This window comes from Pungitius pungitius, chromosome 11 (assembly GCF_949316345.1).
Source record: "Pungitius pungitius chromosome 11, fPunPun2.1, whole genome shotgun sequence".
Taxonomy (NCBI): Eukaryota; Metazoa; Chordata; class Actinopteri; order Perciformes; family Gasterosteidae; genus Pungitius; species Pungitius pungitius.
This window is the reverse complement of record NC_084910.1, coordinates 19756119-19782638: the sequence shown is the minus strand read 5'-3', so window position 1 is coordinate 19782638 and position 26520 is coordinate 19756119. Positions and strand designations below refer to the sequence as shown.

Below are 26520 nucleotides of genomic sequence, written 5' to 3'. Positions count from 1 at the left end.
AGACCGAGCCCGCTTCCATCCCCGGGGACCCGGGTGCGTTCATGTCTGTCGCGGAACTTGGGAAGTTATTTTAACCCAAAAGTCGAGCTCCTCTCAGCGTCGCAGAGCCGTTTGTCAGTGAACTGCCTGTGAAGGAGGACGTTTATTTTGAAGAGACGTGATTCACGCAGCGATGGAAATTGACCCCATCGCCGGACGGTAGAAACGAGAAGCTGCTTTTCTTGGAAATCATCCGCGCCGTCGAAGGAAGCAGCGTCAGAAGGTCCAGGGAGCGCAGACGGGTGGAGACGGAGAGGTCTCCAGGTGGAGGACGTGGTCATGGGAGAGAGAGGACAGGAAGTCATCAGACGCATTATGACCCTCCCACAGCCACAGGAAGGGAACCAACGGAACGCTTCAGGGGAAACCCTGTTTGTTTTACCCCTAAAGCGTGTGAGACGTGATGGAGTGGTGCAGGCTACTTCCTGGAGGCTCTGCTTTAACGTTTAAAAGATTAGCTTCAATCCCCAAAACAAAGCCTGTGATGATCTACTTGAACGTGAAGGAGACCAAAGGAAGCAGGATGTTTGACTTCTTACTCCACTACTTTTGTTTAATAGTATTCATAATATTAGATAACACTGTGGCTCTGCTGTTCATACACATAAACAGTACCAGTCACTGAGGACTCAGCTTCTTTCTGCACGATGTCATTAACTATTGCCAAAATAATTGGGAGGCCACGCCCCCAAAGGGACGCCACCTTCGGTCCGTTTCTCTCACGGAGATCCAACAAGAACGAGAACCTTCCACTTAGAGGAGGAGAGAAGAGGAAGTGTGGACATTCCAGTCTAATCCTGATAGGAGGACACACACACACACACACACGCACACACACACACAGGTTGGCAGAGTTGATTATTTATGAGCTGGTGGTTTAACATTGTTTGTTAAGGGCTTGTGTAGAGGATGTTGGTACTTATGAGTGTGTGCGTGTGTGTGTGTGCATGTGTGTGTGTGCGTGTGTGTGTGTGTGTGTGTGCGTGCGTGTGTGCACGTTGTACGTGTGTGTTGGTTAAATATCACAATACAAGAGAGAATTATTTAAGGAATGAATGAACACCCTGTGAAGTGTGAGTATGTGTGTTTGCTGTGGCACAAAGGGAACAAAGACAGCAGTGTGTGTGAGAGAATACCACTTATTTACTTTATGTAAGCCACACAATACAAGTAACGCACACACACACACACACACACACGACAGTTTGAAAAAAATGGAGAAAGATTTTGTTGGTCACATTTTTTTCTTATTATTGGTATTATGAATGGATGTAGGACGATGAACTGTGTGTCTGTGTGTGTGAGTGTGTGTGTGTGTGAGTGTCTCTGTGTCTGTGTCTGTGTGTGTGTGTGTGTGTGTGTGTGTGTGTGTGTGTGTGTGCAATTTCTCCTTCAAAGATAGCTTGTCATGTCTTCATGTTGTGTCTTCACACCATTAGAATACAGAGTATTCAAATGTTCAATGTGTGAAGAGGTCACAGACTGGGACGTCGGGACGTCGGGACATTGGGACGTTATTGTGGTTTTCGGGGGCTTCTTTGGACACGAGTCTCAGGAGAGCACTTTAGTGTCTGCTGACCTTTGACCTTTAGCGCCTGTACTCGTGAGGCCGGAGTCCGCTGGCTGCAGCTTTTATGGCTCGAACATTTCGGAGACATGGTTGCAAGATGACATCATCTATTAATCAGGTGACCTGGGTTCATTATTATCTCTCCCTACATGACCCTGACCTTTGACCTCGGCCTGTACAAACTGAAAACAATGGTCCTCCGCTACCTCTGGCCTTGTTTATATCCATCATAAGATGGATGGGGAGGGGGGGGGGTCGGTGCAGCTGTCAGGAGCACGAGGAGATGACCTCATACGAGGTGACATCATCCAGCCTCCTCTTATCAGCTCCCTCCATCCACGGCTCTCACTTTGATTCTCGCTCATCTCCCTGTAGACCCCCCCCCCCCCGTGTGTGTGTGTGTGTGGTTATTTATGGCATCTGTGTGGGCTATGGGGGGGGGGGGGGCGCAGATGGACAGAGTTCATATTCTTGAAAAAAACTCTCAAACCCATCCACCGTCAAAGGGGGCGTGTTCCCATAATGATTTTTAATCTCAGCTGTGTTGGACACCTGGCCAACAGCTTCACGTCAGGCTATGAAGGTCACATGACCTCCCGTCCCCTCCACTAAGCTAAAGGAGGACTTGTGGGAGCCAATAAGAAGAAAGCACTGGGGAGGTGGAGAAGAGGACGATGAAGGCGAGGAGTGGAGGATAAGATGGAGGGAGGAGCAGACACGACAGGAGGAACAGGTAAAGAAAAGGGGAAGAAAGAAGGAGAGAGAAACAGGAGGTGAAAGAGGAGACAAATGTTGATTGAAATCAGAAACATGCTACAAAGGAAAGAGGACTGTTTCTACGCCTCGTTTGTCTCATTCCTTCAGCGTGAACCTGGTAGAACACAGAGAGCTGAGGCTGTCCGACAAAGAGACGACTTCACGAACAGCACGGACACATGCGTGTGCCAACGGGACGGAAGCGTGTTCACTCCGTGTTCAGTGACCTCTGGGATCAATGGAAGTCAACGGGTCTCCTGTGTTGCAGACACACGAGCAAGCAGCAGGTTTTCATCCAGCTTCCTGAGAAGCCAGGCCAAGTTTAACATGTGCACGGCAGTGTGTGTGTGTGTGTGTGTGTGTGTGTGAGGAGGAGAATAAGGGTGAGATATCACTTTGTGCGTCACAGCTTCTATCTTGAGGAAAGACAGAAAAGAAAAAGGAAGGAAAAATAAGAGGAACTTTTTCAAAGAAATATCAACAGATGGAGAACAGGAGGAGGCGAGGAAGGAGGAGGAGGAGGAGGAGGAGGAGGAGGAGGAGGAGGAAGTGAGCAGAGTGAAAACGGACAAATGAAAAGCAAACGGACAGCGTGCTTAAAGGAACCAATGGATGACAAAGTAATGACACGCCGTGACGACAGCTTTATGTTCTGTAAAGAGGTTCTCAGGGTCGGCTGTGAGCGAGGGGGGGGGGGGGGACAGCTCGTGGGCTCGGAGCTCTATGCAATGGAATCCCATGTTTAAATCTGCAGGGAGGGTTGCACGTGACCTTTAGGAGGCTGCAGAGCTTCTTTGATGAGCACGACGCACGCCCCCCCCCCCCCCCCCCCCCCCCCCCCCCTCGTTACAATCAGAAGATGTGATGATGATGTAATGAGAGGCGCACAAAGTGCAGAGGAACACACACACACACACACACACACACACACACACGGTCATGATCAGTGCTGAGCAGATGTCGCTAAAACTCACCGTCACGTTGCCCAGAGTGTGATGCTGACATCACACACACACACACACACACGTTGACTTTACACCAGCACAGCCCCATCAGCTCAACTTAACCAAACACACACACACACACCCCCTTATTGCTGCCATAGCAAACACACACAAGCCGGTGTGCCCCTAACCCCCGAGGGGACACACGCAGACAGACACACACACAGCAGGACCACCTCTCATCCTTTGTGTGAGTTGCCTCCACAGACGCATTAATGAACACAACAACACAAGTTGTAACCTCTTTAATCTCCAGACGCCTCATCAATACGGAGTACTACGCTCGCACAAATAAACAACACAAAGAGTCACAGGTTCAACACCGGCCGCCAGAGCCCAGGGAGAGATGTGTGAAGTGGATGCCAAGACGCAACCCGGGCAACACACAGACACACACACACACACACATCAGTGTCCTCACAAACTCCCAGAATCCCGTTATCTTGCTGTTATGCAGCCATATGTTAAAACAATACACAATAATGACTGAAGATGATGAAGATAAAGATGATGATGACGATGGGCCTCATTTCAGCCGAGTTCACGGCTAATGTGCTTCAAACCGCCGACGGCGGCTTATCTGATTGGTCAGAGGCCAGGAAGTGACTGAGCTGCTGCAAGAAGCCATTAAAACGGCTTTTTATTGGGTTAAGATTATTGTTCTTGTTTCTTTTATCTGTACAGAGGGATTTATTCAGAGAAATGATTCTTATTAAAAGCAATGCGTTGGATCGTATTTCTTTCATTCATTCAGATTATTATTGCACATTATATTAAGTTCGGTAGTAAAAAGCCGCCCTGCCATCCTCTCTCTGTTATCTCTTCCTCCATCTTTTTCAGGATGAGTCGCTCAGTGTGTGTGTGTGTGTGTGGACCATGTTCTCATAGGCAGGTCATGTCTGGGTCATTTTCTCTGGCTCCAGCACTTCTGATGCTTAACCCCTTAATGCCCCTCCCCCCCTTTTCTCTCTCTCTCACACACACACACACACACACACACACACGGAAATGTTTTGCCATTGTATTTAAACACGTTGCCACACACACAACATGTCGTCATTGGACAAGGATCTGAAGAGTTGAACCTCATTCTTTACATCATCCTCATGTCGTGTACTGGTCTCCATGCGATTGGCTTCCAGCATGAAGCGGAGCTAACGAGCTAACGAGCTAACGAAGTGCTAGCATGCAGGCTGCCTGCAGACATTCCAGTGGTGGCAGCAGATTGGCTTTGATTGATGGAGTCAGTCAGCACTGGTCCCACTGGGATGGTCCCAGTTAATTACTGTCTGTCGCCACACACATAACAGGCATTGTAGGCTTTGATGTGTGCGTCCAATAGTGACGCGGGGGGGTATGCACGGGTATGTCCACGTGTGTGTGTGTGTGTGTCTGCATCCACAAATATCTAAACACAATATAAAAGGAGGAGTTTGCGTCTGTAGGTGTTATAATTATATTTATCTCTTTCCTCGAGGAAGCCAACTGCAAAAACAGGTTGTATATTTGATAAAATGTGTGTTTGTGTGTGTTTGTGTGTGTTTGTGTGTGTTTGTGTGCATGTGGTTTACCCGTAAAAAAGAAAACGCGGAGCAGGAATGCTCAGTTCTCTGATTTGACGACGAACCGCACGTATAATTATACCTCAGCTATCTCAACCGCAGTGATTCCAAAAATTTGTCCGAGACACTTTCAGAGCAGCAGGGACCAATAAGGAATCTGAGAAATGCCCCCCCCCCCCCCCCCCCCCTAAAAAAAAAGAAGAGTTGAACCCACTCTGGTTTGGGTGTTGCGTGGACATCTGTCTTTTTTGGTGTTTTGACGGGACATCTGGCCACATGTGGTGGAGAGAACACAAAGGTTTTAAAGTACCGCGTGCAGCCTTGAATGCATCACCCTCTTCCCCCCCCCCCCCGGAGCCTGCTGGGATGCTTCTTTTTGTGCGTTGCTTATTCCCACCCTGAATGTCCAACACGACTGAATACCTGAGCGCTGTGAGCGAACACCTCTCCCACTGAAGACAGAAGCCAGATGTTAGTGGGCTTTTTGTACTTTGGGTCCAGTGGGAAGTGGTGGGACCTCAGAGAGTCAGCACTTCTCTACCAGAGACCAATGCAGAGCCTCCTCATCTGCCTCAGTGCAACATGGCGACACAACTACGACAGTCCTGTCTTCAAGGCATTGATTGAGCTAACAGCAATGTGTCAAATAGATCCAATATCTTTGGACAGATTGACGATTTAATAATAATTTAGTCAATACCTGCTTGTGTGAAGTGATGCTGGCTGATGAAAGGCCTTCAGAACCGACGACACACAAGTACACACTTTAGAAGAGGAGACTGACTTCAGTGTGTAAACACACACGCACACAAACACACACAGCAGCCTTTCATCTTTCCAGACAGATATACAGAGCTATAAACACATAGCTCCCTGCACCGCAACGACGGAAATACAGCTGTGTGTGTGTGTGTGTGTGTGTGTGTGTCAGGGCCTCCATCTGAGGGACTTACCCTCCTAAATCACTACACAACCAGCAGGACAAAGCTCAGAGGGAGTATGTGTGTGCGAGGGGGGGGGGCAGCCGTTTGTTAAATGAGCTCATGCACACATATTAGCTTGACACTGTCCGTATGCTGGGTCTCTCTCCGGTCACACACACACACACACACACACACACACACACACACACACCTTGCATGCTATGTGCTGAGCTGGTGCTGCGCTGGCTGGTTTAACGCAGACAAAGGCTGCCAGGCTGTGTGTGTGTGTGTGTGTGTGTGTGTTTCCATACGTGGGAACACTCCGGCTCCACGTGTGCACGTGCTTGTATCTGCAGGCATCAGTGTGCTGGTTAACTGGGAGAAAGGATCACAGTGTGATTTATACGGCTCTGTTCTGCTTCTATGACTGTTTCTCTTAATGCATCCTCCTGCTTTGACCCTTCGCTATGTCCCGCCCCTCAAACAAAGTCCGACCAATCGCAGCTCAGCTCTGTGGCTCCACGAGGTGCTGCATGCTGCTCTCACGCAGCGCTCGCAGTAACACGACTTGAGTCCTGATGCTCGTCACCTGGAGGGAGAGGAGTGATTTCAAAAAGTTACCTTTCTACCTAAAAATGTGTCAAGTCAACAAAAGCAAATAACTAGCAAACACCTCATAATCAAATGGGAGCACAAAACCAAGGCCCAACCTGCTCCCAACTGCTACTGCGTGTGTGTGTGTGTGTCTATGCTTGAATGTGTGTGTGCTTTTCATGGGGATGTGTGTGTGGTGTGTAGCGCGGGTTAGACCTGAGACTGAGTCTGTGTTTTATTTTGGATTTTGTGAGCGTGTCCATTTACTGAGTGTGTCAGAATGTGTGTGTGTGTGTGTGTGTGCACATTAGATGAGTGTTAGAGGTGTGTCAATTCAAAGCGTGTGTGTGTGTGTGTGTGTCTCTCTCATTTCCATGGCCCAATATTTGTCATGGAGCAAAGCCCGGCCTTTAGCTTAATGAAGGAAACTAATCATGTCATCTGTGATCAAACACACACACACACACACACACACACACACACACACACACACACACACACACTGCTCTTATTACTGGGCACACGCACAGGGCTGCAGGGAGGAAGGAGGAAAAGATGGAGGCTGAAGGAGTGATGGAGGAGGAGGAGGTTGAGCGGCGGCCAGCAGCTGATGACTCGTCGCTGCTTTGTTTACACAACACACGGAGGAACTAAGCTCCTTCAGAGCGCCGCTGATGCTTGGTTCTGCTCGTTAGCTCAACCAGAGGCTGCAGGCGGCAAGGAAACGAGACGACAAGCGGGAAAACTGCCTGCACGCAACCCCAGGAAGGTCAAAGGTTAACCCGGGCTTAGGAGAGAGCGGCTGGGATGTTTGTGCTGCTGATCTGAAGAATGAAGACATTCATGTAGAAAACACATTGTGTAACTGCGTTTTGAGACTGAAAAGCTGTTTCTGTGAAGTCGCAGTGAACTCGACCTTTAACCTTGAACCGCTACCATCGAATCAGATGCAGTCCGAGCGGCCTGAGAGCTCACATCACGAGGCATAAATATCGGACTGTGGGAAACGTTCCGTTTCTGTTTGGGTCAAGGGTCAATGTGTCAGGAGGTGGAGCACCTTTAAGTCACCACGGAGACCATCTTAAATTCTTCTCCTTCAATATCAGAATTAAGAGTTGAGCCGGCCCCTCCCAGGGTGAGATGTGTGTGTGTGTGTGTGTGTAAAGCATGTGTTCTCAGTCTGGGCTCTGTAGCTGTTGACCTGCAACGAGGCTTCAGCATTGCACACACACACACACACACACACACACAGTAGGTTTTTATAGTTGGTGACAGCTGACGAATCCCCCCCCACCTTGACCTCCGACCTCTGCCGCTGCCTTCTGTACCCCCAGCTAATTGACACGTCTCCTCTGATAAACTCTCACTCTCTCACACTCACACACACACACACACACACACACACACACACACACACACACACACACACACACACACAGGCTGCCTCAAAGATCCACACATTACATACAAGCTCAATTCTTTTGCAGAGAAAGAACAGAACAAATAAACTGTTAAGAATAATTAAGTGTAAACCTCACAATCAAAGGACACACAGTACTTTTTGGGATTGTGGCTCTCAATGAATCAGTGATATTGATCCTTCTGGAGCTATAAAATAATAAATCAATAACTGGAATGATTTGTTTCAGATTATTGTACCAGAATCAAACTTCTGTAACGGAAGCTTTTAAACATGCTTCATACTGGATGTGTGTGTGTGTGTGTGTGTGTGTGTGTGTAGCTAATGATCCCTGTGTCGCCCTCTCTGCGTCTCCCTCACCTCCCCTTCTCGTTAGTGCCGACGCCTGAGTGGATTAACCATAAGTGGGTACACAAACCCACAAGCGCGCACACACACACACACACACACACACACACACACACACACACACACACAGAACAGAAATAAAGTAGAGCTCATCAAAGCGAGTCTATCTGCCTCAGTTTAGGAAAAACAAACTGTCATAAAAAAAAATTGTCCTCAATGCAAACCAGACGCTTTCTGTGTGTGTGTGTGTGTGTGTGTGTGGTGGTCAGATACTGAACAAATGGGACAACAAAAGCAAAAACACGGCAGGATGGAGGAAGTAAGGTCCATTATGAAAACGCATGGAATCACCTGCTCAAACGGCTGGTGGATGTGCAATGAGACCCCAGCAGATGTCTGAGGCAGGTCACATGACATCAGCGCGCACAGGTCTAAACGAACGGCGTGTGAGACGCTCATGTCGGGTGGACTCTCCTCTCGGGGCCATCCAACGACCACGTTGACATCATCAGAAAAGCACACAAAGGCAAACCCCCAAAAGTTCACTGAAGGATTCTGGGAAGTGGATGTCCAACATCCACAGAGGGGCTGTAGACCCCCCCCCTCGTAGAGACCAAGAAACAAAGGTTCTTTGAGGCCTCCAGAGACTGGCGCCGATCGGCCTGATGCGAGCGGCCGGTTCCGTCTGTTGGAGTTGACTTCTGGGACGAAGCCCAGAACAAACTGCAAATCATCCCGACATCCTGCGAGAGTCGCTTTGATCTCGCGGGTTCTGAGCGGCCACAGAGCGCCACGCACGGGTAACCCGACGAGGGCGAGCGAGAGAAGGGAGGAGGCATGGGGACGAAGGGAAGGAGGTGACAGGGAGGAGGAGCACCTACCTTTCTTGGCCTTCTTGGACGCCTGCTTCTTCTTGATGAACCTGGTCGCCTCGGGAGGAAGGTCCAGCTCGTCTCCCTCGCCCGCCGCCTCCGCGATGGGCTGCACGCCTCCTGCGTGACGGGAGAGGGAATGAATGAGCCAGGCCGCGTAAGAAGGGCCTCCATGTTCTCCAACGACCATGACACGAGGTACATAGGTGCCGTGTCACATGACACATATGAACACTTCTGCCTTGGTCCAAGCTCTGTGTCCCTCAACGTCAATTCAGCAAAAAGAACAGAACATCAAAAATAAAGTGAGAAGCAATGCAGCATGGGAATACAAGTGTGGAACATGTGGTTTGCATGCAACCGACTGTGTGTGTGCATGTGCGTGTGTGTGTGTGTGTGCATGTGTGTGCATGTGTGCGTGTACGTGATGAAATCCCTGGTAGAATCCCTGGGATCAGTCTGGGTTTAAGGAGCTCAGGGGGTCGATGAATTGGACGCCTTGTCTCGGCTCTGTCCCCACCTCCATGTCTCCTCTTCATCCGCCTTTCCTCATTCCCCTCCTCCCTTCTCCTCTTCATCCCTCATTCCTCCCCGTCCTCCTCCTCCACTTCATCCCTTTCTCCTCTTCCCTCCCTCCCTCCTCCTCCTCTTTAAGCTTTGTGTCTGGTTTCACGGTACTTTCACCCAACACGCACTTTACATGATGCGCACTGGACACGCCAAGCCTCTGTGTGTGTGTGTCTGCCTGCATGTCTACCTTAAGGTGTCTGAGAATGTGTGTGTCTCCACCCCCCCCCCCCCTGCCTGCCCCTGTGTGTGTCTGTGTGTGCGTAGATTACCCCATAAGCCCTCTCTAATATTTATCCTAGCCCCTCTAAAGCCAATCTTGTTCTCTTTGGTGAGAGCCCAGTCTGTGGTCCCTCTGACACACACACACACACACACACACACACACACACACACACACACACACACACACACACACACACACACACACTTGTTTGAAATGGGATATGCCGCACTCTTAATTGGGCAGGTGTTTTTTCAAGGCAAGTCTTTTTTTTTAACGCTGACTTACAATTTCACGGGGAATGTGTGTTGTCTGTGTGTTTAAGCGTGTTTTAACCTCAGTCTTACATCAACATCAGGTAAGGAAATAGCCCACCTCTGGAGCAACTTAGTGTGTAACAAAATCACATGACACACAGCCCCCCCCCGCCCCCCCGCCTCTCTGTAAATAGGAGGCGCAGTCTGGTCCGGTCAGAGCTGCGGTGTGTGTCCGTGTTGCTCTGCGTCGCGGTCGGGTCTAAGTTTGTCGCTCTGGTTGCGTTTTCCCTTTTAGACGACCTTGAGGTCGCGCTCAATCCTGCAAAACACGCTGTAAAAAAACACTTCAACACCCAAGAAAAGCAGCAGGGTGGAAGAGGATCATTTGGTGGTGGGAGGGGCTCCTGACAGCGAAGTGGACGCATCTCATTAAATTAAAGGAGTTAACAATTCATTCTGTAAGGGATCCCAAAAACCTGCAACATTCCAAATGTCCACATGGTGGTACGATCAGCACCACGCTCACTGACGCTGGCGTGGAGGAAGGAGGCGGAGCCTAACCTGTGATGGACACCACTGGGGCACTTCATAGGTCATTGGTAGGGTCATATCTGGGGACTTGTCGGCTCATATTGGGGGACCTGTAGTGCCTTGCGTAGAGTCTCCTTGGGGGGCGCTAGGGGCCCGGTTCTGGGCGGCCCGGGCGAGGGGGCGAAGCTGCTTCTAATAGACATGCGCCCGTCTTGGTCGGCAGTGCGGAGGCTGCAGCGCATTCCTGCCTTATTCTGGGCTGCGGTCTGAAGATGGGGGGGTGACACTGTGCTGCCGTGGTTACCAGCAATTTGGCCTTGTGGGCTTTACGCTATTTCAATCCTCCCCCCGACGCACACGCGCGCAGCACACCCTCGCATGCTGTGGAGTGAAACAGGAAGTGAGGTCATCAGACACCTGGGAGGAGGATGAATCTGCAGGTTGTGTCTGTCCCAAATAGAGCCTCCTATGTAAAGCTTTGTGGAGGAGACCTCTTCAACTTGGAGACACCAGAGAGACAGGAACAAAGACAGCTGGTCAGGACTACACACAGCATAAAACTACACTTACACACGCGCACACACACACACACACAGGAATAAATACATGTGTGCACAGCCCATCTTCTCCCCTCTCTTTAGGTCGAAAATAGACGGAAGCCTCAAACCACAGCGAAGCACTGTGAAAATAACCCTAACACACACACACACACACACACACACATACAGGGGGGCACTACAGCGCGTGTGGATAGGAGGGAGACGTGTTGAGACCGTGTGTGTGTGTGTGTGTGTGTGTGTGTACCATCAGACAGGTGATGGAGAGGTGCAGTTTGGAAGTGTTCATATGATTTCTGCTGAACTGTCCCTTTAAGGTCAATGCTGCTACATGATAATTAGCACTGACTTCAGTTGAGTTTATTCATTAAACCAAAAGTAAAAAGATCTAAAGCCCCTCTAAATAATGTGAATGTCTCAAATCAAATTAAAAAAAACATTTAAAAGTAAACACTGAAATCAAATAGAACAAAGTGATAATGTGTGTGGTTTCCTAACGCACACATCAACACAAACGCGTTACACCAAAGATGCTGGGCGTGTTGTGTGGTATACCACCGTGTGTGTGTGTGTGTGTGTGTGTGTGTCTGTGGTCCTGGAAGGAAACGGTTGCCGCCGGTGATGTTGGAAACGTAAACAAGTGTGTATGTTTACGGGTGGGTGAAAAAGCAAAATCTGAGACGGCAAATAAACTGTTTACTGTGTGTGTGTGTGTGTGTGTGTGTGTGTGTATTTAGGCAGCAGATTAAAGGAGAGAGGAGGGACCGCACGACAGGGAAACATAAACACCAACACTCTCACTCTCTTACACACACACACACACTTTATTGATTATCTTTGTTCCACTGAACATTGTACAAAATTACAGTAATCACCTTAATGACTTTTAAACAGGCCTTTAAAGTTTTATTGAGCTCTGTTTGCTCTCTCCCTCTTTCTTTCTCAAACACACACACACACACACACATCTTATCCTCAAAGAGAGAAGGTTTAGATGTAACAATAACTATGAATGAACGGCAATGGACCAAAGCTTGAAAAAAGATGACGTCATCCATCTAGATCGCTAAATGGCTACAAAGCCAGACGCAAGTAGCCGTTTAATCTCACCACATTTTAATCAGACTATAGTACGAACTAGAGCTGTCAAAAGAATCAAAATGAACTCATTAATCTCACACAACAGTGGTGATTTTCTGCAGGGTAGAGAGCCTAGCATAGCCTAGCAGCTAGCATTGCCTAGCCTAGCAGCTAGCTTAGCCTAGCAGCTACCAACATTTTCGGGCACTATCACTCCTAAAGTGGTCCGTTTGCCACTCGTCCTGTGGAGGAATTCCTCTGTTCAGTTCAAAAAGCTCTCCATCAAACTGACTGCAGCACGCGGCGGCTTCAGGGGTCAGAGGTCAACGCACGCCAGAAGTACACAAAGTTGCGTTATCTGTGTTAAAATAGTTTATCACATTAATCTCGGCCACAATAATCACAGAGACTAAGGGGTAACTTTGATAGCCCTGATGTAGACATTTCTGTGACTAGGGAGTGAACGGAGGAAAGGGGGGGGGGGGGGGGGGGTGAAAGGAGGGGGGGCAGGGGGGAGGTGAGTAATTGATGATCGGTCATAAAGTCCTCTATAAACTCCAGACTAAATGATCCGTAAGGTGTGTGCATGCATGGTTGTGTTTCTACGCTTGTGAAAGCCAGTCTGTGTGTGTGTGTGTAGATGAGAGTCTGTGTGTGAACGTCCTCTTTTTTATCCTCCACACCACCTTCCACTTTGAGGCTGTGGTTCAACTGTATAGTACATATGGTACTATAAAGGTGTGACCCCCCCCCCCCCCCCCCCATAGACTCACCGGGCGCGGCCAGGTTCTGGACCTGCTCGGGGGGGGGCGCGTTGGCCTCGGAGGCCATGCTGAGGCGGCCTCCTTTGCCGATGCGGTCGCACATCAGGGTGATGTGCTTCTTGAGGCGGGCAGTGTCGGGGGGCAGCCCCAGCTGGGAGCCCCCCTGCTGGGCCAGAGACGTGGCTTGGTCCTTGGGGCTCCGCGAGAGGCAGCTCCGCAGGAGGTGGGTGACGGCGGCGTCGCAGCACTCCTCCCAGCCCTGAGGAGAGAGCAGGAGTGAGGATCCCCATCCCATAGATTTATGAATCTCTATTTATTCAACACTGTGACAGGGAGGAAAGGAAGAGATACGACAAAAGGAGGAGATAAAGCTGCAGGAGATGGATCACATGAGGGAAGATAAGGAAACAAAAGGAGGAGGGGAGGGGTGAGGAGAGTTGAGGTGAGGAAAAAATACCAGGAAAGGAGAGGAAGGGGCCCAAAAGGGGGGAAAAAGATTGTGGGAGGAAAAGAGATGAAAGAAAGGATGACAAAGAGGAGGCAGCTAAGATTGAATGAACATTCAGTGACCTTAAATCTCAATGCTTTAACGACGTTAGTGACATTTACGAAAGAGCAACAAAATAATAAAACATGTAGAATCGAGAGGGAGGAACGTGTGCGCACACACGCACACACACACACACACACACACACACACACCGATCTTCTGCTGTGAACTCCTGAACCAATGACCAGCCGGCATGGATGACTGTGTGTGTGTGTTGACAGGTAGCCTTCCACTCTTTCCTTACACCCCCCCCCCCCCCCCCCTCCGACTGCCGCCATGCTGATAGGCCCCTAATGAGCCATAATGGCAGGTAATCAACCCTGTGATGATGCTGACAGAGACACATAGACGAAGACAGGGAGGGAGACGATGATGGAGGGAAGGACAGATATTGAAGACGGGAAAAGACGAAGGTGAGACAGAGAGAACGGAGGAGAAGAGCAGCAGGAGGAGGGAGGCGAAGGAGGAGGGGGAGGGGGGAGCAGGAGGTGGAAGAGAAGACTGAGGGAAAGGAGGAGGAGGGGGAGCAGGAGGTGGAGGAGAGCTGGGAGGCGGGTGACCTCTTCCTGCCACAATACCTCACCGGGTTATCAAATACTTGGAAGCACATAAATGCAAGGTTACCGTGGAAAAACATTAGGTTCCACATGCTGCAGGGGGGAAATGAAATCTGGGATGGGGGGCAAAGGGGGGGGGGGACTGGCCCGAGGCCAGGGCCGTGAATTAAGACCCACTAATGGTGGAGTCTTGGCTTCCTGTACAGAAACAAGAGCGCGCCTGTAGTAGTCAGCCATCTTTGTTTCATCACAGTGACATTTTGAGTGAAGAATGGATTCATAAGAGGTTGTGTTGGTGTTTAAAGAGAACAGGAATGCTTGGTTAAGCTTTACAATCATTCAACGACTTTTTGCTTTTAGGAATATTGGGTAATAATGTAAGTACATTACATGACACTTTAATCCAAAGCGACTTACTATGAGTGCATTTCAACCATAGAGATACAAACTCAAAAGAACATGAAAGCAAGCGACAGCGAGTGGTTTAAGGGTTTTTTCATTTTTTGGGGGTAGTTTTTTCTGTGCCAATGTGAGGGTTTCAGGACAGAGGATGTTGCATGTGTACAGACTGTAAAGCCCTCTTAGGCAAATTTGTAATTTGCGATTTTGGGCTATACAAAATAAAATGAATTGATTTATTGGCCCACAGTCACACCGTCCTGTGCCTCAAGACCGTGTCCTTGTGAGAAACAGACAGCGTAACTCTGTTGGTGGGTCCATCTACTACACCATCACATAACAGAGCACTGGAAATGTTTTTAAGAATATAGGGTTCTATAGATCCCAAGTTGGGTTGGAACATTACAGGGTGGCTGTGAATGAAATGCTCCCGGGCCCAGCACACAGCCCTGAGGGACGCCCAAAGAGAGGAGCAAGGTTCAGAAAAGTCACCAATGTCAAGTGCAAACCCAGGTTTTCAATTAAACTAACTTTTGATTGACTAAGGTACAAAAAGGCCAGAAGATCCAAGCTCCAGAGGAAGCAGGAACAAGATCCAGGGAACTTCAGCACCATCAAAAGACCAACAAACCGCCGACGAGACAAGGAACACACGTGGATTAACACACTGAGGAGGTGCAGGTGGGGGGTTCAGGGGGACGATCACGGAGGGGGAGAAAACACGCCGAGGAAGTGAAGCTACTCCAGGGACACGAGAAATGCAAAATAGAACAGGAACGACCCAAACAGCGTGACAACAGACATCCTCGTCGGGACTGGCAAAGTCATTTGAGAGGCCCGAGTCCTGGTTCTGTAAAAACAATGCTGCACAGTAAGTCTCCGGCGGGGTAAAGGGGGGGGGGGGGGGGGGGTCAGGGTATTCCTTTTTTCAAATATCCAAAAAGCTAGAATTGGCGCAGTTCTTTATGCAACAGTTGCACTTTCTTTCACTGTCTGACTTCTGGGTGTAATCAACTTTAAATACCTGCAATTACTGTAAATGCTGACTGACCAACTCAAGCCTTAATATGCTAAAGAGGAAACCAGTGATTTGACTGGAAGGCTTTAAGATGTAATAAGCTCATCATTGGTTACAAGCATTGAATAGTTGTGCTTGTGCATTACGTTAGGAATTGTCTCTTCAGCCGTGCAGATGAGCCACATTATTCACAGGGACCGTGAGCCGGGTTCAGAGGAAGTTCTTCTAAAGTCTGTTTACCAGTCAAGTGGAACCAAAATCATTTAAGAATACACCTGATATGTTTCATATAAAAACAGCACCTGGCGAAACACTAATGACCTGAGGCTGTGATTGGAAACCTTTCATAATCTCCTCAATGGTCCTTTATATCGCCATGGCGCCCAGAAAACCATTAAGACGCCGCGCGGCAAAAAGGGCTCTTTACGGCGCTGTAAAGAATCTAGAGAAACATTCCCAGGTAGCACAGACAGAGCGAGGGAGCTGCACGGCTCTGTGATGGATTCTGCTAAAGTAAACAGACGGGGGGGGGGGGGGGTCACGCAAGAATAGCAGGCCAACAGACAGCGTCAGCCACTCGGAGCTAGAGCTGACTGACAGATGGAGAAAGAGAGGGAGGTTTGAGAAGAAGAGGAGGAGGGACCCAGCGAGGTCAGATGTGTGCATACAAGGGAGAGATCACAATAAATACATACAATGAATCCAATTAAAACAGATACATGAATGGATGGCAACATGATTAGTTTGAATATGAGTTGGATGACTGTATGAATAACTGAAGAGTTGGAGAGGCGACTCTCCCCCTTTGATCCGTCTCCTCCTCCCTGACGTCTTTATTCCTGACCAACGTGAAACAAGATACAAGACCGATAAGGGACCAAAAGGAGAAGAGGGATGCACGAGGGGGAGGAGCAGAGGTGAGGAATGAGGCAAGAGGAAGATGGAGGAGATAGTGAGAGCGCGAGGAGGAGGAGGACCGAGGAATGCGAGGAAAGGAGCAGCAGGCGTTCCGGTTGGCTGCAACTAAATGACACGTTTAGTTAAGATACCACTCACATAAATTTCCTCTGCTCCTCCTCCCCCCTCCGTCCACCCTTCTCTAATGGAGGCCTCCCTTTCTCCTCTCTGACCCCCTCGTTCTCAAAGTGTCTGTCGATTCACTTTGGTTAAGCAAAGCTGCTGCTGTCAGTCTTCCCTTCAGCAGAGGAACCAAAGAAAAGAAAAGCTCCCCTTGTTCTCCGATCGGCTGCCGCACATTTTTGCAATTACTGAAGTTCTTTGCACCTTGTGCAGATAGATGGATTATGAGATAATTATCATTAGTATTCAGTTAACTGAGCAACACATAACTAGGGCATAGCCAAGCTACAGCTACACATAGCGAAGGCTAACCCATAGCTTGATGCTACAGGTTTCCTGCTGCTGGACTGAGGTTCAGAGTGTGGATGCACGAACCACGACTGCTGCCCTGAGTCCGTGAAGCCGAACAAGGAGGAATCCAAAGGCCTTGTGGTGCCAGTGAATTCCGTGCATGTAGGTGATCTCACTTCCTCCTCGTCCAGAGCAGCACATGCTCAGTACACACCAGCATCTCGTGAGAAACCGCCCAGGGAAGACAAAGAGGTCTGAGAGGACACTGTGTGAACTGCATTCACCTGGAATGACCTCGCCTGAGGGGTCAAAGGTCGGGCTGGAGAGTAGTTTCAATCACCGCAGGTGTTCACTCAAAGTTAAAAGTCAACACGAAAACGTCTCCAAGGAAAATGTCCGGAAGAGTGTGATTAAAAAGAGGAATAGATTTGTATCAACATCAACACACGACTAACAAATCCAATGAATTCAGTACGATTCTAAAACTGTGTGTGTGACTGCAAATATAAATAAAGTTCTCTCAATTAATGAAATGGCTGCATTTGACAAAATTATAAATAAAATGTGAAAATCCTGTATGTTCAAATAAAGCGTTTCAAATCAGAAGAAAATATGATGGGAATATGAGCTTGAATTTCCCCTTTTCTGCTTCACATTTGGACTTTCCAGTCTCAGCAAATTATAAATAATAAACCTAAACACATTTTAACAATTAAACAGTTTAATAGAATATATATATCCAGACTCTGGGAGAACTGTTTTAGTTCTGCAGTGGGAAGTCTGAACAGAAACCAGTCTCTTCATTATGGATTAAATGCTCTACTGTTGTTCCTCATTTGTCTCACTCGTCTCCTTCTCAAATGCCGCTGTCTCTTTTCCTCCTACCGTCTTTTTATTTTATTTTATTTAACTTATTTCTACCTCTCTCTGGTCTGTCTGGTCTGTTAGCTGTAGGTCCACCAGTTAGTGACCTCTGCTCTATATGGACCAGGCTCAGGTTAGTCCTGGTCCTCTAAGTGAATCAGGCTCAGTAGAATGAGAGCTTGTTGTCCACATGAGTCTGGAGGGGGGCAGAATCCACAGAGAAGGGCAATCTGGACATGTTTATTATTAGCTGCAGGTTTTGTGTTGGTCATTACGAGGTTATCATGAAAAATGACCAGCAGTCATGAGGTGGCGTGGGATGGGGGGAGAACAGGGGGGGGGGGGGGGGTGTTGTGCGTTCATCAGGGCACCTGTTGGTTTTCATGTTGTGGACGTGACCCCTGATTACTGCAAATTCACTTAATGCCATTAATCCCATTTAGAATAACACACACACACACACACACACACAAACCTATGAACTCAGTCCCCAGAGGCTCATCAACTGACTCTCTGAACCTATTCCTGTATCAGTGTGTGCATGTGTGTGTGTGTGTGTGTGTGTGTGGGGGGGGGGGGGGGGGGGGGGAGGGTGGAAATAGACTTAGTGGTAATGAGAGGTTGAGAGGATTGATCAGGGCAATGGAAAAACTAACACACACACACACACACACTCACACTCTCAGGGCCTCTATGGGGGGAGAAATCTTTCTGGGTATGACAGCAGCAAACGGAGGAGCTCTGTCAACACGACTGTTCATACGGTGCCGTGTCCCCTTCACGCACACAGGTAACAGAGAAAACAGGTAACAGTGCAAAGGTGACAGGTGAAAGCGAGCGTGTGTCTTTGTGTTTGTTCCTGAAGGACCAGAAGTATTATTTTCATAGTGTCATTTACTGAGCTGCACACGGATGGACAGACACTGACCTCTTGCGTGTGTGTGTGTGTGTGTGTGCGTGCGTACCAGCTGTGGCGTGTCCTGCAGCAGCGGCAGCAGCGCGGCCTCCAGCAGGCCCGTCTGCTCGGGGCTCAGGCCCTGCCACAGCGACACCAGCAGCACCAGCAGGCGCGAGGCGCCGCGCAGCCGCACGAAGGCCTCCTCCAGCTGCGCCCGGTTCTGCTCCGCCGCCTCCGCCAGCGCCATCACCTGGAGGGAGGAAGGGGGAGGAGAGGATGAGGTTCTCACTCTCACTGACGGGGGTCAGAGGTCAGGCTGAAGCTCTGGACGCCCGTGTGGTCTCTTTGTTTAGCAAACACGTCTTTGAAATGAACACCGGGCTGAAGAGCTCGGCGAGAGTGCCGGGATGAGGCGTGGCGGCATCAGGTGAACTCCGACCCGCGGGCCGGGCGGGGTCACTGCCTCCGTCCCTCCGTCATCGCGGCCCTGCCAACAAGAAGGGGCAGGCCGCAGGAGGAGAGCTGAAAGCAGATCTGCCGCTAATGGACGAGCGTGTGTTCGCCGTAGTGAGTGATCCGAGCGCCAAACGCACGCCAGCAGTTTGTTTGACAAATGGATCCAGCGCTCGCCATTCGATACTGCGAAAACAGAGCCGGAGGACTCCTAAGTGAAGTGTGTGTGTGCAGGTGTGTGTCTGTGTGTCGGGGTTAAAGCAATTTCCAAAGTAAGCCGTTTTGAGGGTTCCACTGAACTCCGAACAAATCAGTGCGTGAGAACGTCCTCCTGCAGCAGCGTCAAGGAAGAAGAGAACTTCCTGTCATCTCCGTGGTAACCTTTAAGAAGAAAGTCTCACACACACACACACCCCCTTGACATTAAACATCCACCGCACAAAGATTTTCAAAGTAAAACACATTTATTTTAATATCTTGTAATATGTAATATGTTGTTCAGATGAATCCCCAGAATGTGACTTTCAAAGAGGAGAAAACTTCTCTTCACAAAAGGTGGGAACCTGAACTCGTACCGTCCAGAACTCCTGCCTGAAAGCTTGATATCCTGTTACACAATTTATACCGAGTAATACAAACACACACGACTGCCCTCCCCTCGGGGTGTGTGTGTGTCCGTGTGTGTGCGCGTGTGTGTTGATAAAAGGCTCCTGGTCCAGTGAAGGGCTTCATTGTCGGCAGCAGCTCAGAGCTCCACACACTCTGATTGATGCCAGCTGAGAGCACACACACACACACACACACACACACACACACACAAAGGTGCACACTCGTAAGCGCAGCACACGGGCTGCTACCTGGCGTGCCGACAGCAGCTGAACTGCGTGCGACCTCAAACGACCTTCAGTAGGAGCTGCTGGGGTCGTGACCTCCCGGCGTGTCTGAGACCCTTCGGCACTCTGTTGGACATTAAGGGGCCTCATGGACGTCTCAGCGACACCTCGATGCCAGAGAACCTTCTCTTCTACCTGAACAGAACTGTGGGACCTCGCTCTCTCACATTTACATCGGAGCAGTCAAGTTGGGGGTAAATTATTTTATATTAAGTTTAACAACAGAACGGCTGCCTGCTGAATCCAGCTGATCAACTCTCGTCTCCTTAGTGTTCCTGTAGTCAGAGACACATGTCCCCCCTGCACACTGCAGCCTGCACCCTGCAGCCTGCACCCTGCACCCTGCACCCTGCAGCCTGCACCCTGCAGCCTGCACCCTGCAGCCTGCACCCTGCACCCTGCAGCCTGCACCCTGCACCCTGCACCCTGCAGCCTGCAGCCTGCACCCTGCAGCCTGCACCCTGCAGCCTGCACCCTGCACCCTGCAGCCTGCACCCTGCACCCTGCACCCTGCAGCCTGCACCCTGCACCCTGCAGCCTGCACCCTGCACCCTGCTAGAGATTTCAGGCCATGGTCATCCCAGGTCCTTCCCCCCCCCCCTCCCCCGACAGAGTTCAAAATCATCCGATGGACGCGGTGCAGCTGCTACGACACGTTAAAAAACCAATAGAGGAAACTAAGACAAAAGGGGAAAATGAAAGATGGCAATATTCCAGAGATCATCAGCTTCTACTGACCTCAATGTGTGTTGTAACATGAAGTCATTAGCTGCAGGCCTGCATAAGGTTTGGTGGACCCGCACACACATGCGCACACACACACAACAGTGCGATTGACGTGTTTTCCACGTTGCAGGAAGAAGAAGAAGAAGACGAGCGACGTGATGAAGGCGGGGAGAAGAAATCAAGAGAGGAAGAGCAGCTGAGTGGGACGATCAATACAGAACGGCGCAGAGAAAAGAAAACAGTATAAAGGTTCATTGTGCGGTCAAATCGTGTGTGTGTGTGTGTGTGCACTCAGGTCTGGCTCAGTGTTTCCACGTCTTAATTAATGAGCCAATTAGAACCTCTGTTTAACGACAGCTGGGATTACAGAGCCTATTTCCTGGTGCAGGATGACTAATAGACACACACACACACACACACACACACACACAGTTAACATTAACACTAGATTATCTGACGCACAAACACACAGGGGCGCTGGTGTAAAAGTCGCTTTGTGGATCATAAAAAGTTTGATTTCCGGTAGGAAGGAGGTTGGGTTGAAGTCCCTTTAATCCCTTTAATCCTGCCTCCACGTTCACATAATTGGGCGAGTGTGTGCGTGGTGTCACGCAGCGGCGCGGACTTGATGCCTGTCATGTGAAGTGCGTAGAGAGACGGAGAGAGAGACGGAGACAGAGACGGAGACAGAGACGGAGCGATCTGAGATCAGCGATCCGAGATCAGCTCTCTGCTCCCAGTGTCTGACAGACAGACAATAAGCGCTATTGTTTCAGGTCAGAACACACACAAACACACACTGATAACACTGTCTGCCTACACTCGCACTGATAAGACTCACTGATGTCCATGTGATGGGAGCCATCAGAGGCCTTCTCTGGAGGACCGGAGGGTGTTGTTTGTACAAATATCCAGATTGTGTCCCCACACACACACACACACGCACACACACACGCCTCCAGAGATGCGACAGATGGAAACCACAGAAGCTTTAGTGTTTGACAGAAGACTTAAAAGTGTTTCAGACCTGAAGACGCTCATTAAAGCATCAGGATCTTTAACCGCCTCCTGGATCCCGGCTGTCAGAGCTCCAGTGGGCCGGGTACGCCGGCATGATTTATGGGCCTGCACCCCCCCCCCCAGTCAAAGAGCCGGCTCAGCGCTGGTGTTTTCTCTGGGTCGGGGCGGCGGCGAGGGGGGGGGGGGGGGGGGGGGGTCGGCGTCTCTTTGACACGCGTGTTCACACGGTGGCCAAACAAAGAGCTTTATGCTCCGCTGAGGTGCCGTGGGAGAAAAGATAATAATAATGATGGGACACTATAGGAGTGTGAAAAAGGGTAAGTAAGTAAGTCCAATACAAAAACACCAGGATGTAAGACAACATGCTTTTCAGCAGGGGTCAAAGGTCAGATAGGATGGAGGACAGCTTTGACTTTTGTTTTTATATTTTATAAATTTTCACTTCTAACAGCTCAATAGTATTTATTGGGGGAAAGGAGTCCTCCACATGTGCAGACAAAAACACACGCATGCCACAAACACACACACACACACACACACCGACGGTTGCTGCCTCCGCTGGGTGGTCCTGAGGGCCCCGGAGGCCCCAGACGGAGCAGGGGACTAAATTACCCAGCATGACCCACCGCAGTGACACCCAACCTGGGATTAACACCCGGGCCCAGTCCCAGGCCACTGGTACACTGTGGGAGCTGACCTCCACAGGTTCAGGGTGACCTCGAACACAAACACAAACACACACACACACACAGTCTGGTGGAGGCCAGGCCCACCCAGGACTGAAATAATGAGCGGCTTTGGTGGGTCCAGCTGGATGGAGCGCACAGGGGGTTCTGGGTGGAGGACCGGATCAGACGTAGGGTGTTGTTTGTAGAAATATCCAGATTGTGTCTCCACACACACACACACACACACACACACACACACACACACACAGTCTGTCCGTATCGCTGCACTTCTTAAAAGATTTTATTTGCTTCTTACTCTCAAACTGTGTTAAAAAAGTTGCGTTCCTGGAGATTCTTCACATTTCCGAGCCTGCAGCACTGAAACCTCTTTTAAGGTACCGACACGCGAAAGCATCGCTTATCAAACTGCGCTTGAGCAGCTGGAAACATCTGGAGGTGACATCACGGCGCATGCATGCGAAGGTCAGGCCAGGTGAGAGAAAAGTTGGAGGTGGAAAGGAAGGATATAGATCTCACACACACACACACACACACACACACACACACACCTGTTTCAAAGTGTGGTCAGGGTCAAACAGATACACCGCACACACTCACGCCATAAAGCAAGGCACTAAAATCAACTCTGGCTGAAGCGCACATACAATAACACACAAACACACGCGTATTAATAACATGTGATGGGACTCGACCCAAGGGCCCATTTCACCAGAACAGCTGCAAGTGGAGAGTGTGTGTGTGTGTGTGTGCTTTAAATGAACTCTGTCCGCGTGTCGATGAGTTCAATGGTGCAGGAAAATACACACACACCTGAGACATGTACGCATGTATCTGACTCCAGACTCAGATTCCAATGACGCCGTGAGGAGGTCTCTAGAGGAGGAGAGGACTTTCACCTTAATGTCCTTATATCCTAGGTCATGAATAATATATAATCCTAGACACAATGGGACCTAAATGCCACGTCACTTTGTTGTTTCAACAGGTGTCCTTTGCACAATAATACAGAAGAAAGGAAAATGTAGAGCTTTCTAAATGAAAGTCATTTATGCAGATGCCACTCGGTCACTGTGGGGTCACATGACCAGATAACTACAGCCGGAGCAACGAGTTCCATCAGGAAGCTTCATGAGGCTCTGAAGTCCAAAGAAACAGAATCCAACAACACAGAGACCCCCGATGACGCAGAGAGGCTTCCCCCCCCCCCCCCCGCCGTGAGAATACACCCCACTTATTTTCAGACTGCTCTCTATGTATGTGCCATACGTTGACAACGTGTATGTGGTCTGTGGTGTGTGTGTGGGGGGGGGGGGGGTGTTTAGTCTGAAGCCATATTTAGTCTCTCTGGTCATAAGAGGAGGCCTATAATCACACAGAACCTTCCTCTCTACTCATTACACACACACACACACACACACACACACGGTCCTGTCATTAAGAGTTCACACTAACCTCCCAGGCTGCACACGTGCACATGCTACGAACACACACACACACACAGCAGGTTCTTTGCATGTAAACGGGTGACAGAGAGACAGAAAGAAAGACACAGAGAGAGAGAGAGAGAGACAGAGGGATAAAGAGAGAAAGTGACACAAAGCGACTTCCTCCTCTCCACCTGTTTCTCTGTTTTTCTCTCAATGCACCGAAGCAGAAACCCTCGCTCACTACACACAACCTGCACACACTCACTGTGCCCACAGCCCAACACTAAACCGCACACTGATGCTGTCCAGACCAGAGACCACACACACACACACACACACACACGCACACGCGCACACACACACGACTGTTGCGGTCTCAGAGAAAACGACCCTAATTTGGAGGCTGAGTCGTGATTCCATAAACTTACAGCTTATCAAAGGTTAATAGTGCTAATGCTAAGTAAACAGGGCTATTGTGATGCTAACACACGCTTAGCTTGGTGCTCAGCCCACTTTCTTCTGTCTGAGTGTGTGTGAGTTTGTGTGTATTCAGGGCTGAACAGTTTTAAATAAAGAGTGATTATTGTGAGCTGACCTTGGATCAGACATTAAACAATGTGACTGAGAACCGATGAGTGTCTGCATCCTTAACATTTAGTCTCCTAAACCCTTTAACCCTCATGCAGGAGGTGCACCTTCACCTTCCCCCGAGCAGAGCCTACAGTAGACACTGGAACTGGACAGCAGGTCGATGGTGACCTTTGACCCCAGGCCGGATGAAGCGGTCAGATGGCGTCTGCTGGGGGGGTGTTGGCTGTTGGCACTGGACTATCGAACTGTTTAATTAAAAGCTGCAGGCTATAATTCTCTAATCTCCTGCCAGCGGGACGGCGTTCCAACACGGACGATTTATTAAATGCTTGCTCTGCTTGTTGCTCGGCAACAGGTCCCAGTGAGAAATGACACGCTAAGCATGGTGGGAAACCGTTCTTCAGTACGACGACCACCTGAAAACTCCAAAAACTGATAACTTGCGCACAGCTGGACTTATGAAATCATCTTCATTTTAATATCCATCCTGCTGCGCTTGATTCAGTCTGTTGGTGGAGCAGCAGGTAACCATAGCGACGAGAGACTGATCACAAGGACCATCACTGGAAACACTGCTTACATACAAGAATAATGAAGAACCACCGCTTCCAATCCGTCTCCATCTTAGTGTCCTCTTCTTCTTCCTAAACTCTTTACATGTGTCTCCATCTTAGTGTCCTCTTCTTCTTCCTAAACTCTCTACATGTGTCTCCATCTTAGTGTCCTCTTCTTCTTCCTAAACTCTCTACACATGTCTCCATCTTAGTGTCCTCTTCTTCTTCCTAAACTCTCTACACGTGTCTCCATCTTAGTGTCCTCTTCTTCCTAAACTCTTTACATGTGTCTCCATCTTAGTGTCCTCTTCTTCTTCCTAAACTCTCTACACGTGTCTCCATCTTAGTGTCCTCTTCTTCTTCCTAAACTCTTTACATGTGTCTCCATCTTAGTGTCCTCTTCTTCTTCCTAAACTCTTTACATGTGTCTCCATCTTAGTGTCCTCTTCTTCTTCCTAAACTCTCTACACGTGTCTCCATCTTAGTGTCCTCTTCTTCTTCCTAAACTCTCTACATGTGTCTCCATCTTAGTGTCCTCTTCTTCTTCCTAAACTCTCTACACGTGTCTCCATCTTAGTGTCCTCTTCTTCTTCCTAAACTCTTACCTCATGTATATAACTAATCAATAGAATAACACCCTCATTTCATCTCCACATCTTTCCCCAAGTGTCATTCTTTGTATATTTTAGTATGTTTCCCTCTCAGCTGCCCCCCCCCCCCCATCTGATCCCCTCCCACACCCACATGTTAATAATAAAGTCTCCTTCAGCCCCCACCACATCTATGAGGAAACCCTCAGGTCCTGGACGTCTGTCTGATAAAGACGCTTCCTCCTCGCTCCCGTCCTCCTCCCCTGATTGTTTTTACGCCGCCCACAACCGCGGCGGCGGCGGCGTTCAATGAGCCCCGAGCCGATGTGGATCTGGGGAAGATAAATAAAAGGATCAAGCCCGGGGGAGCGAGAGCCCAGCCAGACGTGGCTGCAGCCCGTCTGGTGTTCAGGGAGGGGCTGGTTGGGTTTGGCTGCCTCCCCGAGCAGTTACCGGATCCCCCTGATGTAACCGGCTTCTGGATCCGCGACGTCTCGATGACCTCATGCTACCTGGGAACCGAACGGAGGCCCGATTCAGACCCGCAGGGCGAAGGACGGCCTCCACCACCGTTTGCTCATCACGGGGGGGCAGATGTGAACAAAACACCTTTCTCACGTTTGCAGATGTGTGTTTTGACCTTTGTGGCTTCTGAAATAACGACTGACGCACACGCAGAGAACGGTTTGACTTTTTAAAAAGGAGCACAATTATTCCCACCCCCCCCCCCTTCCGTTCCTGCTCGGTTAGCGCCGTTAGTACTGCTAGCTGTGTTAAGAGGCAGGTGAGCACATCTCAGATGTTGCAAATTAAAAAGTGTATTATTTACTGACGTTACAAGAGAGGAGCGAAG

General features: G+C 49.5%; 1 protein-coding gene across 4 annotated transcripts in view; it reads right to left on the bottom strand.

Annotated features, from left to right (window-relative positions):
- Positions 1–26520, bottom strand: part of LOC119197587 (BMP-binding endothelial regulator protein-like) — an 81965-nt gene that overhangs the window by 26912 nt on the left and 28533 nt on the right. For all 4 annotated transcript variants that reach the window (XM_037454037.2, XM_037454038.2, XM_037454039.2 and 1 more), the window contains 3 exons: positions 18792–18974; positions 13077–13326; positions 9098–9208 (listed from right to left, as the gene is read on the bottom strand). In XM_037454037.2, coding sequence (XP_037309934.2) covers positions 9098–9208; positions 13077–13326; positions 18792–18974 — 544 coding nt within the window. The remainder of the gene's footprint in view (positions 1–9097; positions 9209–13076; positions 13327–18791; positions 18975–26520) is intronic.